We start from the raw sequence: 25,059 nt of genomic DNA, 5'->3' as shown, positions 1-25,059 counted from the left end.
AGCCTAGGGGTAGCCCCACCCACAAAATGGGCTGGGCCCTCACCCATTGACCACTGATTGATCTCATGGGACCATTTCCTCAACTGTAACTCCTTCCTCTCTGGTGACTCTAGCTTGTGTTAAGTGGACACACAAAACCAGTCAGTACAGTGGCTCAGTGGTAAAGAACAGTGACTGTTTTTCCAGAGGACGGGAGTTTGATTTCCAACATCCGTATGCTGGCTCACAAACATTTGTAACTCTAGTTCCAAGAGATCTGACTCCCTCTTCTGGCTGTCACAGGTACTACGCACATATGTACACAAACACACATAAAATAAAATTATGTTTTACTTTTTTTTTTTAAGACTTTATTTATTTTATATAAGTGAGTACCCTGTCACTTTCTTCAGACACACCAGAAGAGGGAATCAGATTTTGTTGCAGATGGTTGTGAGCCACCATGTGGTTGCTGGGAATTGAACTCAGGACCTCTGAAAGAGCAGTCAGTGCTCTTAACCGCTGAGCCATCTCTCCAGCCCCCTATATTTTACTTTTTAATTTATTTGTTCAAAGTCTCCCTGTAATGACTTGACTCACTTGATTCTGTGTTGACTGGGAGTGACATTAGCGATGCCCATAGATAATTTGTGTCATAACTGGGGAGGCACATCTTGTGAGTGGCACCCAGGGATGATTCTAAGTATCCTTGGTGAACAGATCAGCTGATCACAACTAACGGTGACCCAGCATGTCAGTGCCGAGTCTGGAGTCTGCAAAACTCTGATCAGGAGAAATCTATGCCTTTTCCTGTGGTTTGCCCAAGAGGTCCCTCTGAAGCTATGCATGCTAAAGGTAAGGCTGGGGCCAGCTGCCGCTGATAGGGTGAGAACTATGCTGCCTCTTCAGAGCTCTTCAGTGGGATGGCATGAGTGTTGAACATGTCCTTGTTGGAGATACAGACTATTTATCTATGTTCCGATTACCCCCTGCTTTACTCTGTGGCTGGCTTTTCCAGAGCCAGGTTAACTGTAACTACAGCCTCTCCATCTTTGCTTAGAGGACATACAAAGACTTCAGTACACATCTCCAGGATGAACCTGGGAGCCTGGTTACAGCAATCCCTCCAGCAGTTTCTTCCCTAAGCATTTATTAAGGGATGCTATGTCACCCCAATCTCCATCCATGAACCACATTCACCAGGAAGAATATACTCCAGGTTCTCTCTCTCTCTCTCTCTCTCTCTCTCTCTCTCTCTCTCTCTCTCTCCTTCCTTCCTTCCTTCTTTTTTTCCTTTTTTTTTTCTTTTTGAGGCAGGGTCTTATGTAGCCCAGGTTAGTCTCTAACTATATATCTTTTTTTTTTTTTCGGGGCTGAGGACCGAACCCAGGGCCTTGTGCTTGTTAGGCAAGCACTCTACCACTGAGCTAAATCCCCAACCCCTCTAACTATATATCTTGAACCTCTGATCTTCTTGGCTTTACCTCAGGGGTGCTGGGATGATGGCATGTAATTACAGCATTCACCACCACTATGCCCAGGTCTTAAGCTTTCTCTTTCTTTCTTTCTTTTTTTTTTTAAGATTTATTTATTTTATGTATATGTGTACATTGTGGCTGTCTTCATACACACCAGAAGAGGGCATCAGATCCCATTACAGATGGTTGTGAGCCACCATGTGGTTGCTGGGAATTGAACTCAGGACCTTAGGAAGAACACTCAGTGCTCCTAACCACTGAGCCATCTCTCCAGTCCCCGAGCTTTCAAATCTTAAGGTCATAGGGGGAGAGTGAGTGGACACAGGTTAGAGGAGAGGCTGAGCGTCTGCTGCTTGTGCTACAGTGCACATGTGGAGGTCAGAGGACGAACTTGAAGAAGTTAGTTCTCCCTTCCATCCTGTCACATTGTCAGGTTTAGCAGCAGACATCTTTTTTTTTTTTTAATTTATTTATACATGTACACTGTAGCTGTCTTCAGACACACCAGAAGAGGGCATCAGATCTCATTACAGATGGTTGTGAGCCACCATGTGGTTGCTGGGAATTGAACTCAGGACCTCTGGATGAACAGTCAGTGCTCTTAACCACTGAGCCATCTCTCCAGTCCAGCAGCAGACATCTTTATCCACTGAGTTATCTCATCAGCTACCCCCCACTCCTTTTGAGACAGGGTCTCATGTGGCCCAGGCTGGCCTTGAACTTTGGTTCTTCTGTCTCTGCCTCTTGAGTGCTGGGATAACAGGCAAATGCTAAGTGTGCCTGGCACACAGTTTTTACAGTACTTGCAATCAAATCCAGGACCTGGTGCATGGAAGGCAAGCACTTTAATTGAGCCACGCTCCAGGAGCTGTACCTGGGCTACTGGGATATGTAGAGTGACAGCCTGGGATGGACATCGATGACACTGTACTGCATTTCCTTAGCAGGTCAGTTCTGTCCTTGCACTGGGGACCTAGACCTGCCTGCTTGTCATGCTGGCCACCATTGTGCTGGTGGCTCTCCCGTTTATGCGTAAGGAGCTGCCATCACATATAAACATCTCCAGCACAGATTAGCTTCCTACAGACATAACACTGCTCCACACTTCTAACTCACTTGGGAAGCCCTGCTGGATCTCTAAGGGACCGTGCCTTTCAGATAGTCTGTGAGCAGAATTCTTCGATGGTATCCCATTGCCCTCCCTGGTTCTATCTGACACTTGGGGTTGTATAACCTAGGACGAGTTCCTTCCCTGTGGAAGCAGAGTGCCCTTCCCTACTCAATCCCTGGAACCCAGGCATGGACCACTCTGACACATCAGATGTGATGAGTGAGCTTAAGGTGGGAAGCTGTCCTGATGACCTGAGTGCACCGGTCTAATGACATGGCACCCCAGAAACAGAAAATATTGTTTTGGGAGCATATGGTTCCTTAACTTCCTTTTTTCTTTTTTTCTTCTTTTTTTCAGAGCTGGGGACCGAACCCAGGGCCTTGCGCTTGCTGGGCAAGCGCTCTACCACTGAGCTAAGTCCCCAACCCCCCTTTTTTCTTTTTTAAAAAGATTTATTTATTTTATTTATATGAGTACACTGTTTTCACACACACGAGTAGAGGGCATCGGATCCCATTACAGATGGTTGTGAGCCACCATGTGGTTTCTGAGAATTGAACTCAGGACCTCTGGAAGCCTCTGGAAGAGTAGTCAGTTCTCTCTCTCTCTCTCTCTCTCTCTCTCTCTCTAGGATTTATTTATTTTTATGTATATGAGTATACTGTAGCTGTCCTCAGATGCACCAGAAGGCATCAGATCCCATTACGGATGGCTGTGAACCACCATGTGATTGCTGGGAATTGAACTCAGGACCTTTGAAAGGACAGTCAATGCTCTTAATCACAGAGCCATCTCTCCAGCCCCAACTTTCTTTAACTTAATCATCAATCAATTAATTGGATTCCATGATTCACAGTGGAAATACTGGTTCTTTGAGCTATGTCACCAGAATGATCCAGAAGGTCAAGGGCAGGAGGGAGGAATCTATGTGGAAAGCACTGTCCGACACCTTGTGGTTGGAATGAGCACAGCCCCCCCAGGCTCATCCATTCGAACGTTTGGTTGCCAGTCCATAGACTATTTGGGAAGGATTGGGAGGTGTGGCCTTGCTGGAGGAGGCATGTCACTGGGGTGGGCTTTGAGGTTTCAGAAGTCCACACCAGGCCCGATCTCACTCTCTCTGCCTGCAACTTACAGATCAGATATAAGTTATCTACCACTCCAGTGTTACGCCTGCCCGCCTGTCTGCCGCCATGCTCCCAGCCATGAGGGCCATGATCTCACCCCCTGAATCTGTAAGCAAGCCCCCAGTTAAATGGTTTCTTTTTAATAAGTTCCCGTGGTCATGGTGTCTCTTCACAGCAATAGAACAGTAACTGAGACTCGGATCATTCAAAGCCAGGGACTCAGTGGCTGTACTGGCTGGTTTTGTATGTCAACTTGACACAAGCTGGAGTCATCACAGAGAAAGGAGCCTCCCTTGAGGAAATGCCTCCGTGAGATCCAGCTGTAAGGCATTTTCTCAATTAGTGATCAAGCAGGGAGGGCATCCCTGGTCTTGGGTTCTATAAGAGAGCAAGCTGAGCAAGCCAGGGGAAGCAAGCCAGTAACATCCCTCCATGGCCTCTGCAACAGCTCCTGTTTCCTTACCTGTTTTGTTCCTGTCCTGACTTCCTTTGGTGATGGACAGCAATGTGAAATGTAAGCTGAAGAAACCCTTTCCTCCCCAACTTGCTTCTCGGTCTTTGTACAGGAATAGAAACCCTGACTAAGACAGTTGTCAAGAAGAGAGAAGAGCCAAGATGTAAGAGACCCAGAAACATCATCAGAGAGAGCGAATAATACAGAGAGCATTTAGCATCCCTCCCCCCAAACCCCTGCCCCCAAGGTTTCTCTGTGTAGCCCTGGCTGTTCTGGTACTCACTCTGTAGACCAGGCTAGCCTCAAACTTCTATCTGCCTTCCGGGTCCATCCTGGGACTAGAGGTGTGCACCACTACTACCCAGCAGCCCCTGTGCTGTTTTGAGGAAAGAAAAGATAGTGGCTTGCCCGAAGCCATGAAGCCAGTCTAAGGCACAAGCCAGGGCTTCAGGAATATATGATAAAGGCTAGGCAGGGTGGTGCTCACTCACAATCTAACATTGAGAGGCTAAAGCAGGAAGATTACAAATGACAGACCGGGCTACAAAGTGAAACCTAGTTTCAACACACACACACACACACACACACACACACACACAGAGGGGTGTTGGCTCAGTGGCAAAGGCGCCTGGGAACCTGAGTTCGATGCCCAGGACTTAAATGGTAGAAGAAAACTGATTCCAGCAAATGGTTCTCTGACTCCACGTGTACTCTCTGGCATGCGTGTTCAATCCCTACCCCCACACCACACACAAATAAATATAGTAAAGGAAAAAAAAGGTGGACAGAGAACACAGACACCACAAAGTTGTTTTCCAACCTCCACAACCTCTGTGTGGCATACACACCCCCCAGAACAATTATAAATAAGATATTTTTAAAAGGAGGGGCAAGTGCAGTAGCTCACATCTTTAATCCCAGCACTTCAGAATGTTGGGCAAGTAGATTTCTATGAGTTCAAGGCCACAGTTGGGCTATACGGTGAGTTCTAGATCAGTTAGGTCTACATAGCAAGACTCTGTCTCAAACAAACAATAAATGTATGTAATATGTTAAAAATGAAATGGCCACTCAGTTTTGCACCCATTTTTTTTTTCTATTCTTTTTTTTCGGAGCTGGGGACCAAACCCAGGGCCTTGCGCTTGCTAGGCAAGCGCTCTACCACTGAGCCAAATCCCCAACCCCCCTTTTTCTCTTAGGAAACCTTTCTGATCAAGAGGGCAAGACAGGCACACAGTGAAGAAAACACTTTTTTTTTTTTTTTTTTAATCAACCAACCTGCATGGATACCTGGGAGGTCTCAGCCCACAAGGTTTCGTTGAGAAGCAAACCCAGATTCCCCCTGTAAAACCCAGCTTATAAAACCAAAAGGCTTCGAAGCATCCGTGGCTAAACCCTTGAGTAGAGAGAGCCCTGCGGGAAGGGATGGGAGAAGTGAGTGTTGCTGGTGGGAAGTGACCCAGTGGCAAGAGGTAGCCTGACTTAAAGGAAACGTATCCCTCTCTGATTAGGCTCACCACCCAGGGACCTGTGATCGCCAGAGGAACTCCTGGGCGTGGCTATTCTGTGTGGCACACTGGTTGGAGTGGAGTGGGGCTTGCCGCTCTAGCTCAGGAAAGACTGGAGAGCGACGTGTTCACCTCGACGTGTTCACCTTGGGTGCGGTGTGAACTGTCTCCCCTGCGCGTTCACCTCGGTGCGGTGTAAACTGTCTCTCCCGCACAAGCTCCCTGCTAGGTCCCTCTGCTTCTTAGCTGCCCTTCCGATTGCTTCCGCTTCACAGATCGGAGGCACCGATGTCTGTTCTCTCTGTACGTAACTCACCAAGCCCTACCTACTGAGGACACGGGGTTCTTAGGGCCTCTGTGGAGGAAGAAGATGGAGAAAAGCCCTCCTCTCTGCTTGTTCTCAGGAAAGGGTGGGGTTCTAGTCCTCCTGACTGGAGTCATCCACACTCATTCTGCCCCTTCATATTCCCAGGCTTGCTTCTGGATCACCATCCTCTCTCCCTCAGGGACCATGACGGTGAAGTAGGTGGAAGAATGGAGGGTTTGCTTGGGATTGCTTGGGGGGAGTGGACCCCAGCTTAGAGATCTGGCGGACGAGTAGTGGTTCTGCTTTTGTGGAGGACGAGGTTTAGAAGTTTACCAAAGATGAGCAGGCTGAGTCTACAAAGGCTTCCTGTGGGTCAGGCTGAACTCAAGGCTTTAGGCTCTGTTTGCCTGGTTCCCAAGAGAACGAACTGGTATATTGCTTTAAGAGTGGAGCTGGTGTGTTGTGGTGGTGATATGTGAGTGTGCGGGATTGCCCGAGCTAGAAGCGGGGCTTGGAAACCAAATCCAGAGGCCAGATACTGGATTGGAGAGTCTCAAACTAGAACACACAGGATTCAAAGCCTGCCTCTGCTAAAACCTTACTGTGCGGCTTCAAGCAAGTCGCCTCACATCTCTGGGCCTTAGTTTCCATATCTGCCCCATAGCCCAGGGAATTGAAAAGTCAAACGAGAGTGCTAGGAGTATCATCTGCTAAGGGATTATTTTAATTATTTGAGGTGGGGAAACTGAGCCCCGGAGAGAGCAAAGACTCTGCCCGATGTCACACAGGATGCCAGTGATAGAGCCCAGGACTCCTGCTTCTAGTTCACAGTATCTTTCCCCAGGGCAGGTGAATGAGAGGTGAGATGGGGTGAGTTCGTCTGTCTTGCTGTTTGGACTGAGGGCAAGATACTAGGTAAGGAGTAGAGCTGAAGAAAGAGGAAGACCCTGGCACGTACCAAGGCTGAGATTAAAAAAAATACAAACCCAGCGATTCCCCCTCCCCCCAACCCCATCCTGCCCCAACCCTGAAGTCCGGCTAGGGTCAGGTCCAAGTTCAAGTCTAAGTGAGTCCGCATTTGCTCCAGGGGCTGCAGATCCAGGAGGCTGTACAAGCTGCAGTTAGCCTAAGCGCCGCCAGGGGGCGCGCCTGCTCATCGTGATCCAAGCCTCCGGACAGCGCTGCTTCAGGCTCCAGAGGTCCAGGGAGCTTTACGAGGTGGGTGCGGAACAGAAGCTACCCAGACCTGCAGGAAACAAAAGCAGGTTAGAAGTGTATTTGCAGGCCTGCGAGTAGGTGGTCAGAGAGACCCGGATGCCCACGCCTTCTCCATGCACTTCTTTCCACCAACACCAAGTTACACCCTCCAGTTACACCCAGTCCCCGCCAAGGACCCACGTGTACAGAGGCTGCAGCTGTAAATGCGACGTCTTCTGAGGCGCCTGGTATCCATAGGAGTCAAAGCCACCGATGAAGTCAACTGCGAAAGAGAAGAGGTGAGTACTGAAGGCTGGGTCTTGAAGGTGAAGAACCTCGTGACACAGACCCATTCCTGGGTAGCCCAACCTGAGAAGGGGTGGGTAGGGCCGGGAACAGCCACGCCCAGGATGTGGACCCGAGGGCGGGGCTGTGCATAGGAGTAGGAGAGGGTAAGGTTAAGTGTTGCTCCTGTCCTCCTTCAGCAGGCAAAGAGAGGCAGGCGGTCAGGTGGAAGGAAAGCCCTAAGGCTCTGAACTATAGGGTTAGATCCAGTATGGGGGAAAAAAGCGGTTCTGGGGCCTTGGGCTGAGTACTTAGCCATCTGGGTCTTAACCATTCATCCCTGGCTTCTCTTCTTCCAGTACAAACCAGCCCCAGGGGAGGCGGCCCTGTCCAAGGTACTGAAAACACCCCCACCCTCACCCCAACCCCCGGCCATCTCTCTGAGGGGGAGACACTTACAGCTGTCCTCCTCTTCCAGGAATACTTTGCTCACATAACAGGCAAACACGAATCCGAACAGCTGAGAGAGGGGATAACAATCAGGAAGGGAAAGAGTTGTCCCTGTCCCCTCTACCCACCGACTCAAAGCCTTGTCTAAGCAAACATTTACGTTAAATGCCTCTGCTTGAAAAGGCTGTGACTGACAAGCAGGTCACCTCTTTGTGCCCCAAGCTTCCCACTTAGGCCTGTGTAAAGTTCCTAAGACAGGGCTGGCCCTCCCATTAATGGTCTCAAGTAGCCCAGGCTGACCTTGAGCTCTGGATCCTCCTACTTTGACCTTGCAAGTGCTGGGGTTACAGGCGTACCACCATGCTTGGCTGTGACCCCTATTTTGAACCCCCTTCTTTGCTTTGCTTTCTTGTTCGATTGTTTCTCTGTGTAGCCCTGGCTGTCCTGGGACTTGCTCTGTAGATCAGGCTGGCCTCGAACTCAGAGACCGGCTTATCTCTGTCTCCTGAGTGCTGGGATAAATGTATTGTGCCACCGAGGCCTGGCTGGATCTCCTTTCTTATTCTTTCAGCCCTGTATGGTTGGCACTGTCCTTCGTATGCAAAAAGTAAGGGAGCTTGAGAAAAACAAATGACTTGTCCAAGGTCCCAGGTGATGTGTTTATAAAAAGATAAAGAGAGAGGGGGATATGTTTTGCTGAATGTGTGGTGAGGTGTGGGGAAGGGGGTGCCTCGGTGGGCCCATGCTGAGGCATCCCTTCCCCGTGAGGGGCCAGCCACACAATGGTATAGTACAGAATAGAGTTTATTAGGGCATGGGGGAGGGGAGCTGAAAGGGTAGTAGAGACAGAGAAAGGCAGAGAGGGGGGAGAGGTAGAGGCTGGCCATGAGCACATGGAGGGGGGAAGGGAAGGGGGGGAGAGCGGGAGCAGGAAGCCAAGAGAGAGCAAGAGACAGAGGAGGGGGGCAAGCAGCTGGCTGTTTCCAGGTAACTGTGAGGTGGAGCTTAGACAGAATGCTAACACCAGGGGTGTATTAGACTTCTAAGCTCAGCGGGACTTGGCCTGAAGGCTCATCCCATTCATGAAACCTACCCATGCCCTTCTTGGGGGATGGGAGATGGGTGGTGGAAGGAGGAGGGAGGCGTCACAGGATGCTGGAGCAAATGGAGGTCAGAATACATAGGTTTATCTTTCTTTTTCTTTTTCTGAACAGGGTTGGGTAGGGAACCCACTATGTAATCTAGGCTGATCTCAAATTTGTAAGCCTGACCCTCCTGCCTCTGCCTCCTGCCTGCTGGAATTGTGGGTCTATATATGGCCTGTCATCTCTCCAACGGGGATAAAGAATGGATGGTCTGGAATCTGCACTTCGGGGGACATGGGGTTGGGTGATGAATAGGACTCACAGCTAGGAAGATCTGCAGGGCACTACTGAGGGCTTCAATGTACGGATAATCAAGCAGGCAGCCAGTGACCGAGATGACATGGTGGTCCTCCAGGGCCAGGCGGGAGTTCAGAACAGGAGTCACCAGGCAGCCTGGACCGTTCTCCATCCACCAGGAGCGATGCAGGGATGTGTTGAAGGTCATGATGAAGTCCCGGTCCTGGGGGGCAGAGGGGCCTGGGATACTCAGCGGTGGAGAGGGATAGGAGGACTCCCCAGGTGCCCACTACCATGTGGATTCACATAGTCTGCTCTTCTCCAGGTTGATTTGTAAGGGAAATGACGGCCCCTGCAAGTCTAAACATGGCCAGCAGGTGGCAGCAGACGATCACATAGACGTCACATTGCTATCAACTGAGCTGGAGAGGGTTCGAGTTGAGCCTATATTGGAGCCTCTGAATTTCAGACTTAAAAGAGCACTAACAGAGACAGGATCTAACTCCCCAGGCATCGGTGAACTCCGCAATACAAGCTCCCGTATAACCCAATGGGTTCCCATTACTCTGCATGTGACTCCTCTCCTCGGTCTGTACTCTCCCTTTTGTTAGATGGAGAAGGGGCTGGGCTAGGTCAGTGTTTAGACAGTGTGCAGCCCTGTACCCAACAACACCTTCACTCCTTCAGTCAGACTGAGACTCGCCACACTGACCAGGAACCAAGCACACAGGCCTGTGATCAAGCGTCATCGCCCGAGTAACCACATGGAGTTGCTGTGGTCCATCCTCCAATCCCCACCCCCACCCCACCGGGGCTTCTGTGTTATATAGCCCTGGTTATGCTGGAACTTGCTCTGTAAAACAGTCTGGCTTTGAGATCTGCCTGCCTCTGCCTCCAAAACGCTGGTCTTAAAGCTTCTACTCTCTCTGTGTGTGTTTGTGTTTGTGTTTGTGTGTGTGTGTGTGTGTGTGTGTGTGTGTGTGTGTGTGTACGTACACTGGGTGGCTTCCTTAATTGCCCTTCCACCTTTTTTTTTTATTCATTTATTATATATAAGTACACTGTCTTCAGACACACCAGAAGAGGGCATCGGATCTCATTACAGATGGTTGTGAGCCACCATGTGGTTGCTGGGAATTGAACTCAGGACCTCTGGAAGAGCAGTCAGGTGCTCTTAACCGCTGAATCATCTCTCCAGCCTCCACCTTTTTTTTTTTTTTTTTTTTTTGGAGCCAGGGACCGAACCCAGGGCCTTGCACTTGCTAGGCAAGCACTCTACCACTGAGCTAAATCCCCAACCCTCCACCTTTTTTTTTAAAATTTAATTCTTGTTGTTGTTGATGGTGGTGGTGGTGGTGGTGTATGTGTGTGCCTGTGTGTACACATGAGCCATAGAACACGTCCAGAGGTCTGAATACGACTTTTGGGAATTAGCTCTGTTTTCTTCTTCTTCTTTCTTTCTTCTCAATCTGGGATTGAGCTTGCGTCATCCGGCTTGCAAAGCAAACACTTCTACTCACTGAGCTACCTCTGTGCCCTGCCTTTTTTTTTTTTTTTTGAGACAGGGTCTCTCAGGGAACCTGGAGTCCACAAGTTTGGTTAGACTCACTAGCTTGAAAATCTTTAGGAAATCTTTCTCTCCTCCAGCTCCCCTCCCAGTATTGGGATTACAGATTCATGCCACTAGAAAGTGTTATGTGGGTGCCGGGGATCTGAACTCAAGGGCTTCATGCTTGCATAGCGGGCACTCTGACTAACTGAACCACCCGGTAGAATGTCTAACATGGATTCCCTCCCTAGCACCATGTGTGGTACATAACTGTAATCCCAGCATTTGGGAGGAGCAGGAGTTCAAAAAGTCACCCTCAGCTACATAGTGCTTGAGGCATGCTTGGGTTACAAGAGATCCTGTCTTTAAAAAAAAAAAAAAAAAAAAAAAAAAAGAGGTGGGACTGGAGGGATGGCTCAGTGGTTAATACCACTGGATGCTCTTCCAGACGATCAGAGTTCTATTTCCAGCACCCACATGGGAGCTCACAACTGTCTGTAACTCCAGTTCCTTGGGCTCATTCGCCCTCTTCTGGTCTCTGCCAGCACTGCACACACATGGTGCAGGGAAATGCATGCAGACCATGCACCCTGTGGTGGTTTGAAGGAGTATGCCTGCCCCACCCCTGTAGGCTCAGGTGTTTGAATACTTGGTGCCCGGTTGGTAGGACTGCTTGGGGAGGATGCAAAGGTGTGGCTTCACTCTGTGGTGGCGCACACCTTTAATCCTAGCACTCAAGAGGCAGAGGTAGGTAGATCTCTGAGTTATGTTATAGGCCAGCCTGGTCTACTGAGCAAGTTTCAGGATAGCCTGGGCTACACAGAGAACCCCTTTCTCAAAAAAAAACAAAAACCAACCAACCAAGCAACCAAACAAAATAAAGAAAAAAGAAGGTGTGATTTTACTGGAGATGTGTCATGGGGTAGGAGGGCAGACTTTGGGGTCCCAAAAGCCCAGCGATCTCTCTCTTTGCCTTGGGGGTATGGCTCACAATGTGAGCTCTCAGCTGTTTCGGCTGCCAAGCACTTGTTCCGCCATCATGGAACTGATGCCCGAGTCGGATGCTTTCTTTTATAAGTTGCCTTGGTTGTAGCATTTTATCACAGCGATAAAAAAAATAACCACCACACGGGCCTACATGTAAATAAGTAAAAACACATCTAAAGAAAGAGCAAACTGAAGCTCAGAGAGAACAGGCCGTTCGCCCAGTGTCCAACTGCTGGGCAGCATTACAGCTGAGACTTAAATGGAGCAGGGTCAAGCCACGATGCCAAAGTTTTTATTCCTGTATTTGTCCTCCTTTGTATCTAAAAATAGAAGTTGTGCCTCTCTGGGCTCGCTCCTCTTCCAGGTACACACCCCTGCTTTCTTTAGCTGCTTCTCCACACGACACAGTTTGTTCATTCTCCCCTGAACAAATGCCACCCTAGTCTCTTTCCTTTCTGAAAAATATCGATCGGCCTCGGACCCAGTGTGTCTCTGTGTATAAGCAATAAAACGTGCGTGTGGGACATTTTCACCTTCCTCTGAGCATTTCATCGTGTGCTGGCATACACTTCGGTTTTCACTGAGCTTGTGGTCAATGCAGCCCTGGGCTCATCTTCCCAGCAAATGCCCTTTAGCCTCATCCGGGCCATCCTTGTTTTTAAGAAGCACAGAAGAGGCCAAAAACAAAAATGGGGGGTGTGTGTCAAGCGGGCTGCACAGATTAGTGGAGTGTGCGGAGGGAGAAAGGGGTGTGGAAAAGAGGATGTCCCGGCCCCCAGTAGAGATGGCAAAGGTTAGGTAGTGTGTGCTCTGCACACCACCAGGCCCCAGGCTTACCTGGGATAGCTGTCCAACCTCCAGGTAGAAGCAGATGATGAAGGCATTCCAGCCGACCCAGAGTACCAGCCAGGCTGCATACTGCAGAAAGCAGAGGTGAGTAAAGGGGGGAGGTGCGGGGGTGGGGATGGGGCACAGTCAGTGGAGACGGACTTCAAGGGAGAGTGGAGGTTACACTCATCCTTCACAACCCTCCACTAAGACACAGAGGGCAGGCTGAGCTTCTCTGGATCACACAGCTAGGAGTCAGGGCCTTAGCCCAGGTCCTTGGAGAGGGAGAGACCTCCTCTCCATACATTGCAGTTACTTTGAGGAGTTTGCTAAAAATACAAATTGGGGCTGGACAGTGGTATCACACGCCTTTATTCCCAGCACTGGAGGCAGAGGCAGGCAGATCTCTGAGTTCAAGGCCAGCCTGGTCTACAGAGCAAGTTGCAGGATGGCCAGAGCTGTCAGAGACAGACAGAGAAACCCTGTATTGAAACCCGCCCCCGCCTCCGAAATTTACAAATTGGGGCTGGAGAGATGGCTCAGCCATGACATGTTCTGAGCACCCATGCAAATACAGACCTGTAACCTCGGGTTCAGGAGAAACCAATGCCCTCTTCCGGCCTCCTCAGGTAACCACATTCAAGTATATCCCTTCCGTAATTAAAAAATAAATAAACAAAATCTTAAAAATGCTAATTGCAGGGGCTCAGCAGGTAAGAGCACTTGCCAGTAGAACTAGCAAGGTGGAGCCGAGCCTTTAGGAGTGGAGAGATGGCTGGCGTGGAATGAGCATGAGTGGGTCATCCTGCATCTGTCCTATTGCAGGCACCATGTATGGATGCTGGGTAATCTGCTGAGCAGCCTGGATGTGGCCCCTGAAGAGGCACCGAGGGCCAGCAGGGAACTGCAGCAGGCCAAGGATGTGGGAGATTAGGTGTCCAGAAGACCATTAGCAGGGGTGAGAAAGCTACACTACAAGTACGTTCAGACCATGTTGTCTTTTTTTCTTTTTTAAATATAGGGAGGGTCTCGCTGTGTAGCCCAGGCTATCCTTGAACTCACGATGATGCTGTCTCTGTCTCCCAAGTTCTAGGATTACAGATATGCATCACTATGCCTCGTAGACCATGTCCTCAGTGAATGCCAGGCAGTAGGGACAGAACCCAAGACTTCCTGATGCTCCCTTGCCTCCCTTTCTTTCTTTGTCCCCATAGCAGGATGGTGACAGTGTAGGAGCTCTCACTCCAGGCTTGGCTCTGCCTTTCCTAGCTGTGTGACCTTAGGAAGACTTAACCACACTGAGCCTCGCTCCCTCATTGCACAGAGGAGGTGGTGGGGCTGCTGTAATGGTGCCAAACAGATGTAGAACTGCGCCGTCTGCCCAGCCCACCTCCTCTGGGAAGAGTCTCTAAAGAAACACAGTACTCTGGTTGGTTCTGAGTGCATACTTAGGACTTTTGGGTATTTGTGTCCCTTTGGGCTTTATGGGTAGGAAACAGTTATGTCTGGAGAGACAGGGGCAAGAAAGAGACATACCAGGATGAGATACCGGGACCGATACTGCACGGTGCCAAAGATGCCCAGGATGACAGCCATGATATGCAGGAAGTTGGCCAGGATGGGAGCCCACTGGTAGCCCAGGAAATCGAAGATCTGCCGCTGGAGGGCAGCCACCTGTAGAAGAGACAGGCTGAGACAGCCGCCACCCAACAGGACAGAGACTCATCCTTCCTACCACAGCAACCTTCATACACACTGACCTGAAGCCATCCACTCTCTCGGGTCCCAAAGGGACAGGCAAGGCAAGGAGGACATCAAAGGCCTCTAAGCCTGGTAGTAGCTTTGGGGGAGGGGTGAGAACTTGAGTCAGGGTCCTGCCTTCTTCTCCTCCCTGCTGGGCAGCCCCTCCTGGGTAACCAAGTGACATCATCTCTCAGAACAAACAGTTCCGGGTGTTCGGTGTGACTGTGTGTGTGTGTGTGACTGTGTGTGTGTATGTGTGAGTGTGTGACTGTGTGTGTGTGTATGTGTGTATGTGTGTGTGTATGTGTGTATGTGTGTGTGTGACTGTGTGTGTGTGTGTGTGTGAGTGTGTGTTTATGTGTGAGTGTGTGACTGTGTGTGTGTGTGTAAAGGTACACCTTCCACCAAACCCCGCTCCCTGAGGTTGATCTCTAAGATCACCCAGAAGGTGAGAGAACTGGATCCCACAATGTGTCCTCCAATCAGCCCAAGTGCTACCTCAAAATAAATAAATGTAATTATTTTATAATGGGACTTGGAATAGAGCTCAGTGCAAGAGCACTTGTCTAGCATGAGAAAGGCTGTGGGTTTGATCTCAGCACTGAAAACACAACAACAACAACAACAACGACAACAACAACAACAACAACGACAACAACAACAATGACAACCACCCCTCAAGGCGGAGCAGAGGGTCTGCTCAGCCACGGGTATGGGGGGATTTGGGTCAAGTGAGAGATCCCAGGGGCTCTTCCTGCCAGGGCAGAAGGAAGGTACAGGCTGATGCCACCACACAGATGGCACAGCTTGGGCAGAGACCAAAGAAGCTGCAGGCTTGGGCAGGACACAAGGGGAGCCTGGTAGTGCCAGGCTCAAGCCTGGCACCTTCCCATCTGCCTCCTGCTGGTGACAACCCTCACAGGGCCGGGCAGATGGTCAGAGGCTTCCCACGTTCATCTTTCCCTGCACATGCCTTGGCAGAGAGGCAGCCCTGGCACCGTTACGTCATCTTGAGGAAAGAGAACATGGAGTTCAGAGAGGACAAATGACTTGCCCAAGGTCACACAGCAGGCAGGTGGCAGAACCGATCTTTCTCTGCCACCTGTCTCATCTGCGTACCAAGGCACCGTGTTTCCCAGCGGGTATTGGCTGAGGAGTCAAGGAGCACAGGTGGAGTCGGGAGCGTGGCTGTCTGCTGGGGGACTTTGGAAGGGTCACCTGCCCTGCTGGGTCTTAGGCTCCCTCAGGTGTACACAATGATCAGTGGACTCCACAATCCAGCCCTGACGGGTGGTTCGCTGACCTTGGGGAGAGAACGCTCTGTTGTACTCTTCCTTACTGTGAACTCTTTGCCTTTAAAAACAAAAACGTGTGTGTTTGAGTGCATGTGTGTGGTATATGTATATGGATATATGTATGTATGCATGTGTGTATGCATGTATGTGTGGTGTACGTATACGCATGTGTATGCATGTGTAGGGGTTGTGTATGTATGTGTGTATATGCATTGTGTGGTGTATGTATGCATGTATGTGGGTGATGTATGTATATGTATGTATGCCTGTGTGTATATGTATATGTATATGCATTTATTTATTTTTTTTTCTTTTCTTTTTTTCAGAGCTGGGGACCGAACCCAGGGCCTTGCGCTTGCTAGGCAAGTGCTCTACCACTGAGCTAAATCCCCAACCCCGTGTATATGCATTTATGTGTTGTGTATGGTGTATGTATATGTATATATATGTATGCATGTATGGTATGTGTGAGTATATGTATATGTGTGTGTAGGTGTATGTGTCTGTATGCATGTGAGTGTGTGTGTGTGCGTGTGTGTGTGTGTGTTTAGGTCAGAGGACAACTTTCAGGAGTCAGTCCTGGGGAGAAGACTCAGTTGTCAGGCTTGGTCTCAGGTGATTGTGCAGAACCATCTTGCTGTCCTCTGATGTCTATCCTTTGAGCAACTGAAATTGGAACTGGACCCTCCAGTTCCTCTCCTTTCCCCAAGCCCTCCTAGGTTATGGGCACGCACCTCAAATCTCACCCTCCGTAGGTCAGAGGCCCCCGTGGCTCTATCCCTACCTCTGGATGCTGCTGCCCCTACCCCACAGGGCCGTCCCTATCCACTCCAGCAGTCAGCTCTGACCAATTCACCATTGGCCTGACCTTAGCGTGTTCTGTCCACTCACGTCCCTACATCTCAGAACAGTTAGTGTACCTCTGTGCAGATTCCAAGGTCCCCACCCTTTGGAAATAGAGGGACAGAAACCTGACAGCACAAGCCCAGCTTGTGGTCTTGGGTTCTATAAGAAAGCAAGCTGAGCAAGCCAGGGGAAGCAAGCCAGTAAGAAACATCCCTCCATGGCCTCTGCATCAGCTCCTGCTTCCTGCCTTGCTTGAGTTCCAGTCCTGACTTCCTTTCAGAGATACTGGGATCACAGGTGTGTGCCACCAAATTGTTGCTCTATACAGCTAACGGTGGTGGAAGGCAGGGAAGGCTACTGGACCAGAAAGAAGCCTTAAGCAATTTCTCTGTATCTGTTACTTTGCAACCCCATCCCTCACCAACGACTCCAGATGAGTGAGTGCTAAGGGAAAAGCTAGCCTCAAGGGTGTTTCCTCTTGGAGTCCTGGAACTCTGTAGACCAGACTGGCCTCAGACTCAGAGTTCCCCCTGCCTCTACCTCCTGACGTTATGCACCTCCTCACCTAGCCAAGGGTGTTTCTAATGTGGTCAGCCCAGCCTACTAGCCGGGTGGAACAGCCTTCTGAACCTTTCCTATGGAAACAGAAGGCAGGTCCCTGGGGTGACTCACACAACCTCCTCTAACACCTCTAAAAACACTAATGTCACTAAGGCCATGCAGGAGCCCAGCCACAGAGGACAAGTGCCCTGGTATTAGGACAGAGTGATCACATCACAGATAAGGACAAGTCACCCAAACTTCAAAACCTCATCTTCCCGATTCTTGAGTCCATGGGGTCACATGCACCTCCTGACAAGGCCTCTCCCATCTCCTGCCCTGGGCCCTCCACCACCCCCTACTCTCACATTACCTTTTCAGCATCTTCTTCAGGAGGAAATCTATTTCTCTTTTTTCCTCCCATGCTCCTAAGGCCTCAAGAGGCACTGACCATCTTTGGATTCCCATGCTGCCCCGAGGCTACCTCACCACTTTCTCTGCTGGCCATGTTGCCATCTCTGAAAACAATTTTGCTTTTTTGGGGGCTGGGGCGGGCACAGGGTCTTTCTTTTTTTTTTTTTTTTTTTTTTTTTTTTTTTTTTTGGTTCTTTTTTTCGGAGCTGGGGACCGAACCCAGGGCCTTGCGCTTCCTAGGTAAGCGCTCTACCACTGAGCTAAATCCCCAGCCCCGGGCACAGGGTCTTTCTATGGAGCACAGACTGTGCTGGAATTTGAGATCCTCCTGCCTCAGCTTACAGGGTGCTGGGCTTACAAACCTATGCCACCATGCATAATATTAACCCGGTCCATTTCCAGGGTCCACTCCCCTGATGTGTCCAGATGCAAGAACTAGAAACCTCAGTTCTAACTCAAGCTTCTGCCTGCTCGCTAATGTCCCCAAGTCCAGGGGTCACTAATGGGACAAATCTCCCACCTGACCTTTCAACATCCATCTTTTCTCTCTCACCTGGCCATTCCAATCCTCTTCTTTCGACTATTAGAAGCCTGACACCTGAGTACTCCCTCCCCCCATCTCCTCTCCAGAGTGAAGACCTAGTCTGCCTGGCTGCCCTTAGCTCCCCACCCCCAAACCCTGATTATTTATTTATCAGGTGGCTGCCAGCTGAGGGGGATGCTGTTGCTATGGGAACCTTCAGCCCCTTGTCAGGGCTCCCTTTGGTCTCAGTAGGATGCTCTTGTCTGTCTAGACTTCAACCCCAGGAGCCCAATCCCAGGTGGGAGCCGGGGTGGGGGTGGGGGATGATACGGATAGATCCACCCCAGCCCCAGAAGCTGGCTAAGGCAGAGGCCGGGAAGGGGCAGGGCAAAGGGAACTTATCAGGAAGAAGCCTCTGGTACCTCAGCTCCTACCCATCAATTTTACAAGTTAACTACTTCCCTGGCCAATATTCCAGCGTGCCACCATATGCCTTCATTGCCGAAGTCTGGCTGTCTGGGGGAGGAAGAGGAGGGCAGCACCCTGAAGATCGGGGAGGAATGGAAAGTCCAGTCCAATTCGGTCTCTGACTGACTGAGGTGTGAGTCTCCCCCTCTGGGGTCCTGCTGACTAAAGTGGAAGCCTCAGAGACCCGAAACCCTGGGCAGGTTCCTCTCCCTCTCTGAACCTCGGTTTCCTTGCTGGTGATGTGTCCTGTCTCATAAAGCACTCATCTGGCAGGGTGTCTGACATAGTTGGTCCTCCGTACGAGGCGGCAGCCCTCCATGTGCCTCCGAGCCCCCCTTCCCAGTGGATTTCTGAAGCAGCTGACGAAATTACACTCGACTCAGGCCCCTCATCCGTGAAATGAGGGGGTGGGCTGGAGCTGATGCCGCAGGCTGGAAGGAGCCCCGGAGATCGGCTGGTGCAGCCCTCATTAGGGCTCAGCACAGTGACAGCTGGGAGGGACAGCCACTTGCCTGAGGGGAGGGGGCTGCCCAACTCCAAAGATGGGCCCACCTCGGGGCTCCACCTGGGGCCAGCACCATTGTGTGTCAGTTGAATGAATATTTTAGCTGACTCAAAAGGAGACTGTGGAGACCAGGAGGGTCTTTAACAAGGACCTGGAGAGGACTTAATCCATGAATAGATTTCTTAAGCACCTTTTGTGCTTGGCCCCTGGGCTAGGGACAGGGGGATGTGCAGGAGTGAAAGCAGGGGTCCAAGCCCAAGGAGCTATGGTGGCACACCTGTAATCCCAGCACCTAGGAGACAGAGGCAGGAGGAGCTACTGTAAGTTCTATGTCAGCCTGGGCCTTATACTGAAACCATATCTCAAAGAAAGTGAAGGAAGAAAGGAAGGAGGGGACAGGGAGGAGAAGGAAGAAAGGAAAGACAGACAGAGAAGGAAAGGAAGGAAGGAAGGAAGGAAGGGAGAAGAGAAACAGGTCATGGGCCTCTGGTGGTTGACTTTGGGGACGACTATACAGAGATCTCTCTCCCCTGTGTCCATTGACCTCTGGGGACTCCTGGCGCTTGGATGCGCATACACCATGTCCCCTGCTTCTTTCCAGAATCTCAGCAGCCCTCCTCCCAGCTCAGATCCCACTAGAAACCAGCCCAGGCTAACACTGTTAAGTAAAGAAAAAAGGTGGCCACAGAACAACACAAGTCCACTGTGGGGGGAAAAAAAGTCTGTGATAGTAAAAGCAGTATCAGGAGCTGGGAAAGACAACACGTAGGAGGGGTTGTCTCAGGGGAGCAGAGCACAGAGACAGGAGACTGGAGGCTCTAAACACACACACACACACACACACACACACACACACACACACACACACACACACACATCTTGAGCTGTGAACTGGCTCCCAACTAAGATATGTGTTTAAGAAAGTGAAACCCCGAGAGATGCCTGACTGACAGAGCTACTGTGTATAAGTCTGATTCAAATCCCAACACTGACACAAAAGGGGTTTGTTTGTTTGGTTTGGTTTTTTTAGTGACAAAGTCTCTCTGTATAACCCTGGCTGTGTTGGAACTCACTCTGTAGACCAGGATGGCCCAGAACTCAGCACCTGCCTCCACCTCCCGAGTGCTGAGATTAAAGTTCTAAAAAGCCAGGTATAGTAGTACACACCTGTGATCGTGGCACTGGGGAGGTAGAGGGAAGGGGATGAGGAATTCAAGGGCAGCCTTAGTTACATATTGAATTTGGGGCCAGCCTGGGCTACATATATATGACTTTGTTTGAAAAAAACAAATGAGCTGGGCTGGTGACATCGACGGCTCTTTGGGTAGAGTGGTTGCTGCTAAGTCTAGTCACGTGACTGCAACCAGCCTGTTCCAGTGTCTTCTTGGCCTTCACAGCTCTGCCTCCTCCAGGCTGACTTCCTTCAGACTCATCCCCCTCCTCTCTTTGAGGAGCTGCAGGCTACTCAGATCTTCCCAAGTTACTCAGACAGGTGGTGGCTGACATTAGATGCTGCTCCTGCATCCACTGCTTTTCTGGACTGTGTTGGGAAGGCCACAGAATAGACAGACCATAGTACATCTCCTGAGTTACCCTGCCACTAACGGTCGCTCTTCTCCAGACACGCTGTTCCCAAGGCACAGTATATGGTATCCATTCATCCATCCATCCATTCTATAGATGATTCTTCTAATTTATTTATTTATTTGGTTTTTTTTTCAAGACTAAGTTTCCTAGGTTTCTCTGTGTAGCCCTGGTTGTCCTGGAACTCACTTTGTAGACCAGGCTAGCCCTAACTCATAGAGATTCACCTGCTTCTGTGCTGGGATTAAAGGTGCACCCCACCACACCTGGCCTTAAAATTACTTTTTTAAAAATTTATTTATTTTTATATGAGTGCACTGTATCTGTCAGACACACCAGAGGAGGACATCGGATCCCAGATGGTTGTGAGCTACCATGTGGTTGCTGGGAATTGAACTCAGAACCTCTGGAAGAGCAGTCAGTGCTCTGAACCACTGAGCTATCTCTCCAGTCCTTAAAATTTACTTTTTATTTATTTTAGGTATATGAGTACACTCTAGCTGTACTTCAGACACACCAGAAGAGGGCATCAGATCCCATTACAGATGGTTGTGAGCTACCATGTGGTGCTGGGAATTGAACTCAGGACCTCTGGAAGAGCAGTCAGTGCTCTTAACCGCTGAGCCATCTCTCCAGCCCCTTAAAAATTTACTTTTTAATATTGCAATTCTTCTTCCTTTCTTCCTTCCTTTCTTTCTGTGTGAGTGTGAGAGTGTGAGAGTGTGTGTGTGCGTGTGTGCGTGCGTGTGTGTGTGTGTGTGTGTGTGTGTGTGTGTGTGTAAGAAAGGACAACTTTCAGAGATCAGTTCTCACTTTCTGCCATGTAGGCTCCTGGGCATCGAACATGGGCTGCCAAGCTTGGCAGGAAGCATCATGACCTGCTGGGCCAGCTCGGTGCCTTTTGTGGGCCAAGTCCTAGACACTCACTGGAGAAAACCTAGCTCAGCTCCTATCTTGGGGACACTGCTCATGTCTTTTCTAAGAACACTAGTACCACATGTCCAAACTCAGAGAAAGAGACTGAGGACCATGGACAAATGTAGTGTCCTCATACAAAGGGACAAAGACTCCAGGACAGACAACCTCAAGAGTGTACCTTAGTGTAGTACTTTATTAAGTACCTGCTGTGTATGTATGTATAATACACACACACATAACACATATACACATGTTATACAGATATGTACACACATATATAAAAGATTTATTTGTTCTATGTATTCTGCCTGTATGCACAGTTATGTGCACCACATGCACACCTGGGGTTTGGATCCTGTGGAACTGGAGTCACGGACCGTTGTGAGCTGCCATGTGGGTGCTGGGAATTGAACCCATATCCTCTAGAGGAACGACCAGTGCTCTTACGCACTGAGCTGCAGCCCGATGCTGTGTATATTAATCTTCATGTCCATGTTACATTTCCATCCCAAGATACAGACCAGAAGACTGAGGCCCCAGAGCTGTGGAAGGCTCACATATGAAGACACCAAAGAAAGCTCAGGTCTAGACACTCTTTGGCTTAAGCTTCTGTGCTACAGGCTCTCTGGGCTTAGCGACTGAGCCCGCCCATCCGCTCCAGCCTTTAGAATCCTGCGCCTTAAGAGGCCTGCTGGAGGGGTCCTTCTGCTCTGGAAATAGGCTCTCTCTTTCTCACTTCAGATCTCTGTATCCAAACCTTGGACGGCCATCTGTCTGTCCTCTGGCCCTCCTGCTGTGGCCCAGTCCTCCACTTGGACTGGGTCAGGGGGGAGCTAGAAAGCAGTTGGCCATCACCTTCCAGATAATTAATCCTCAGAGACCAGCTTGGAGCTTCTGTGAGGCCCAGCAGGCTGATCTGGCCAGTCTGGTTCTGTCAAGAGGCAGGGCCTTGGCCTCTGTATCCATGGCAACCCTAGCCCTTCATCTCAGTGGCCACTGACCCGTACCCCGTTCTCAGCTGGGGGGCTTCTTAGGCCCCTTCTGGACAATTCTGCCTCACTATATCTCTGAGCTGGCAGCTCCATTAGAGCATGCAGACTGGTAGTGATACAATTAACATACATCTACATTAATTTACATAAACCCTAGAACAGCCCAGGGCAGGACTGTAAGGGGAAAAGCGACAAAAATCAAAGTACCCCTCCCTATCCTCACGGGGCCTGTTTCTTCACTCACCATCTGGTAAACCCTTAGAGGCCGTAGAGGGAGGTAGCACAGAGGGTTTTTAGACTTGCCTCTGTGACTCAGTTTCCTCCTCTGGAGATGGAGAAAAGGTTACACACCTCGAAGCGCTTAGATTCACTTCCCAACTCCAGGACTACCCAACTGTCACCTCTGTCACTGACTCTGTACCTGGAAAAGCCCCCAGAAGCCCTATACAGCTCGCATCGGAATCTGGAGCTGCAATGCCCCTACCTCCCGCCTGGATGTCTCCTGCTTGGACCTGGACCCTCATTTCCAGGTACTGCCATGATGGATTCAAACCTGACTGCCAACTTGTGTGTTTGACTTCTTCCTGGATACCTGCTATGGGCTTTGCCTTGGAGGTAGCACATTCGCTACCACCCCTCCCCCACACCCATGGAGCAGAGGGCCCTAACTCTGCTCCGGCTGCAGCACCACTAACGTTGGACAGCAGGAAGCAGTTTACTGTGACAGCGAGAGGCAGAAGGTGCTCTGAAGTCAGACTGTTCCGGTTTCTGATGCCCGCTGTGTGAGCCCGGGTTCATTTTCCCCTGTAAGTCTCAGCTTCTCAATCCTCTGGCCTCCCTACTTCTTGGAGTTGCAAAATTAAATGAATTCACTACATTCTTATTAAGATGGTGATAGGGAGGGTTGGGGTGGGGTAGGGATAGCTCAGTCTAGAAGGTCCTTCCTTCACAGGGATGAAGACCTAGTCTGATGCCCAGAACTTATGTAGACAGCTGAGCATCCTGGCGAATGCTCACCCTTTTAGTTGTGAGCCCAGCGACTGAGCAATCTCTCCGGTCCAACGGTGCACACTCACAATTCCAGGGCTGAAGAGGTAGAGACAGGCAGATCCCTGGGGCTCGAGGGCCATCCTTAACAGTGAGCCTCAAGTCCCAGTGAGAGACCCCGACTCAAAAAAACAAGGTAGGAGGCTAGGGAGATAGCTCAGTGGTTAAGAGCACCGACTGCTCTTCCAGAGGACCTGGGTTCAATTCCCAGCACCCACATCACTACTAACGACAGTCTGGGATTCTTGTTCAAGGGATCTGACACTCTGTTCTGGCCTCTGAGGGTGTCGCATGCACATGGTGCACCTGTACATGGGCAAGACACCCATACACATAAAATAAAAACAAGAAAACCTCCTAAAACTTTTTATGAGACTGACGCGCTACCTACTGCGCTAACGAGGCACCTCTAAAACTTTTTAAAAAGGAGATCATATTAAAACAAACAAATCAACAGCAACAGACAAGGTAGACGGGGCCTTAGGAAACACTTGAGATTGAACACCTCTGACTGCCCCACACAATGAAAGGACCATGGCCGGAAAGAGAAAACCCTGGAACCCCTTTGGAGAGTCCAAGAAGGCTTCAGAAGGGAGATGGCACTTGAATTTGGTGGAGCACCATGCTTGTACATGACAGGATACAGTGTAGCCATTACAAGAGGGTCTGAGAAGAGGGCGGGATGTGCCTGATGGGAGGCAGGCTGCAGACATATATAGGCAGTATGAGGCTACTTCTGGGTAGAGGAGAAAAGAGGGAAGACAGGGGTGTGGTCTGAGGCTCAGTCTGCAAGGTTTTTCTTTTGAGGGGTGATCTTGCATAAGGAAGCAAAAATAGGGCATGACATTAAGAAAGCAATAGATGGAGGCTGGAGAGATGGCTCAGCGGTTAAGAGCACCCGACTGCTCTTCCAGAGGTCATGAGTTCAATTCCCAGCAACCACATGGTGGCTCACAACCATCTGTAAAGAGATCCGATGCCCTCTTCTGGTGTATTTGAAGACAGCTACAGTGTGTACTTATATATAATAAATAAATCTTTAAAAAAAAAAAAAAGAAAGCAATAGATGACAAGCATTTGCCGGTGAATCCCTGAACCCAAGGCAGGGGCAGCAACCGCTCCAGATTACCTTGGATCATGGGGTTTCTTGGGGCAAAGCACTTTTAGAGCTAAACGACATCCCGGGCAAGTTGGAATAGTATGGATGACACTGGGACAGTATAGCTAACTGGATGGGTGCAACAAGAGGTCACAAGAAGGGGAAGTTGAGGCTGGACCTCAGGCTAAGGGCTCATCTGATAGTCTAAGGGGCAGAGAAACCTTTTCCCTCGAGATTTTATTTTAGGTATGTTTGCACACATGTGAGTGCAGTACTGATGGAGGCCAGAAGAGGGCGTCAGTCTCCAGTAGCTGGAATTACAAGCTGCTTTGAGCCATCTGACGGAGGCGCTGGGAACCTAACGTGTTCTCTTGACATAAGCCATCTGTTCCGGGGGCAGAGAAATTCTAAGCAGACAGCCAAGGAAGTTAGGGCTTTTGAGG

The 25,059-nt window shown here is 49.9% G+C and overlaps 1 protein-coding gene and 1 long non-coding RNA gene across 2 annotated transcripts in view; one reads left to right on the top strand and one right to left on the bottom strand.

Moving 5' to 3' along the window:
* Nucleotides 1–5,381: 5,381 nt before the first annotated feature.
* Nucleotides 5,382–25,059, bottom strand: part of Nkain1 (Sodium/potassium transporting ATPase interacting 1) — a 45,137-nt gene continuing 25,459 nt past the window's right edge. The window contains exons 2-7 of the mRNA NM_001427136.1: nt 14,179–14,316; nt 12,652–12,732; nt 9,304–9,501; nt 7,906–7,966; nt 7,363–7,444; nt 5,382–7,210 (exon numbers count right to left, since the gene is read on the bottom strand). Coding sequence (NP_001414065.1) covers nt 7,201–7,210; nt 7,363–7,444; nt 7,906–7,966; nt 9,304–9,501; nt 12,652–12,732; nt 14,179–14,316 — 570 coding nt within the window. The 3' untranslated portion in view covers nt 5,382–7,200. The remainder of the gene's footprint in view (nt 7,211–7,362; nt 7,445–7,905; nt 7,967–9,303; nt 9,502–12,651; nt 12,733–14,178; nt 14,317–25,059) is intronic.
* On the top strand, nt 7,052–12,351 carry LOC134479033 (uncharacterized). The gene is made up of 4 exons (XR_015621158.1): nt 7,052–7,182; nt 7,335–7,460; nt 7,806–7,841; nt 9,111–12,351. It is a non-coding gene; the product is annotated as an uncharacterized LOC134479033 (long non-coding RNA).

This window comes from Rattus norvegicus, chromosome 5, assembly GCF_021556685.1.
Source record: "Rattus norvegicus strain SHRSP/BbbUtx chromosome 5, alternate assembly SHRSP_T2T, whole genome shotgun sequence".
In the NCBI taxonomy this organism is placed as follows: Eukaryota; Metazoa; Chordata; class Mammalia; order Rodentia; family Muridae; genus Rattus; species Rattus norvegicus.
Note: the sequence above shows the minus strand (reverse complement) of the source record. Positions and strands in the feature narration are given on the sequence as shown.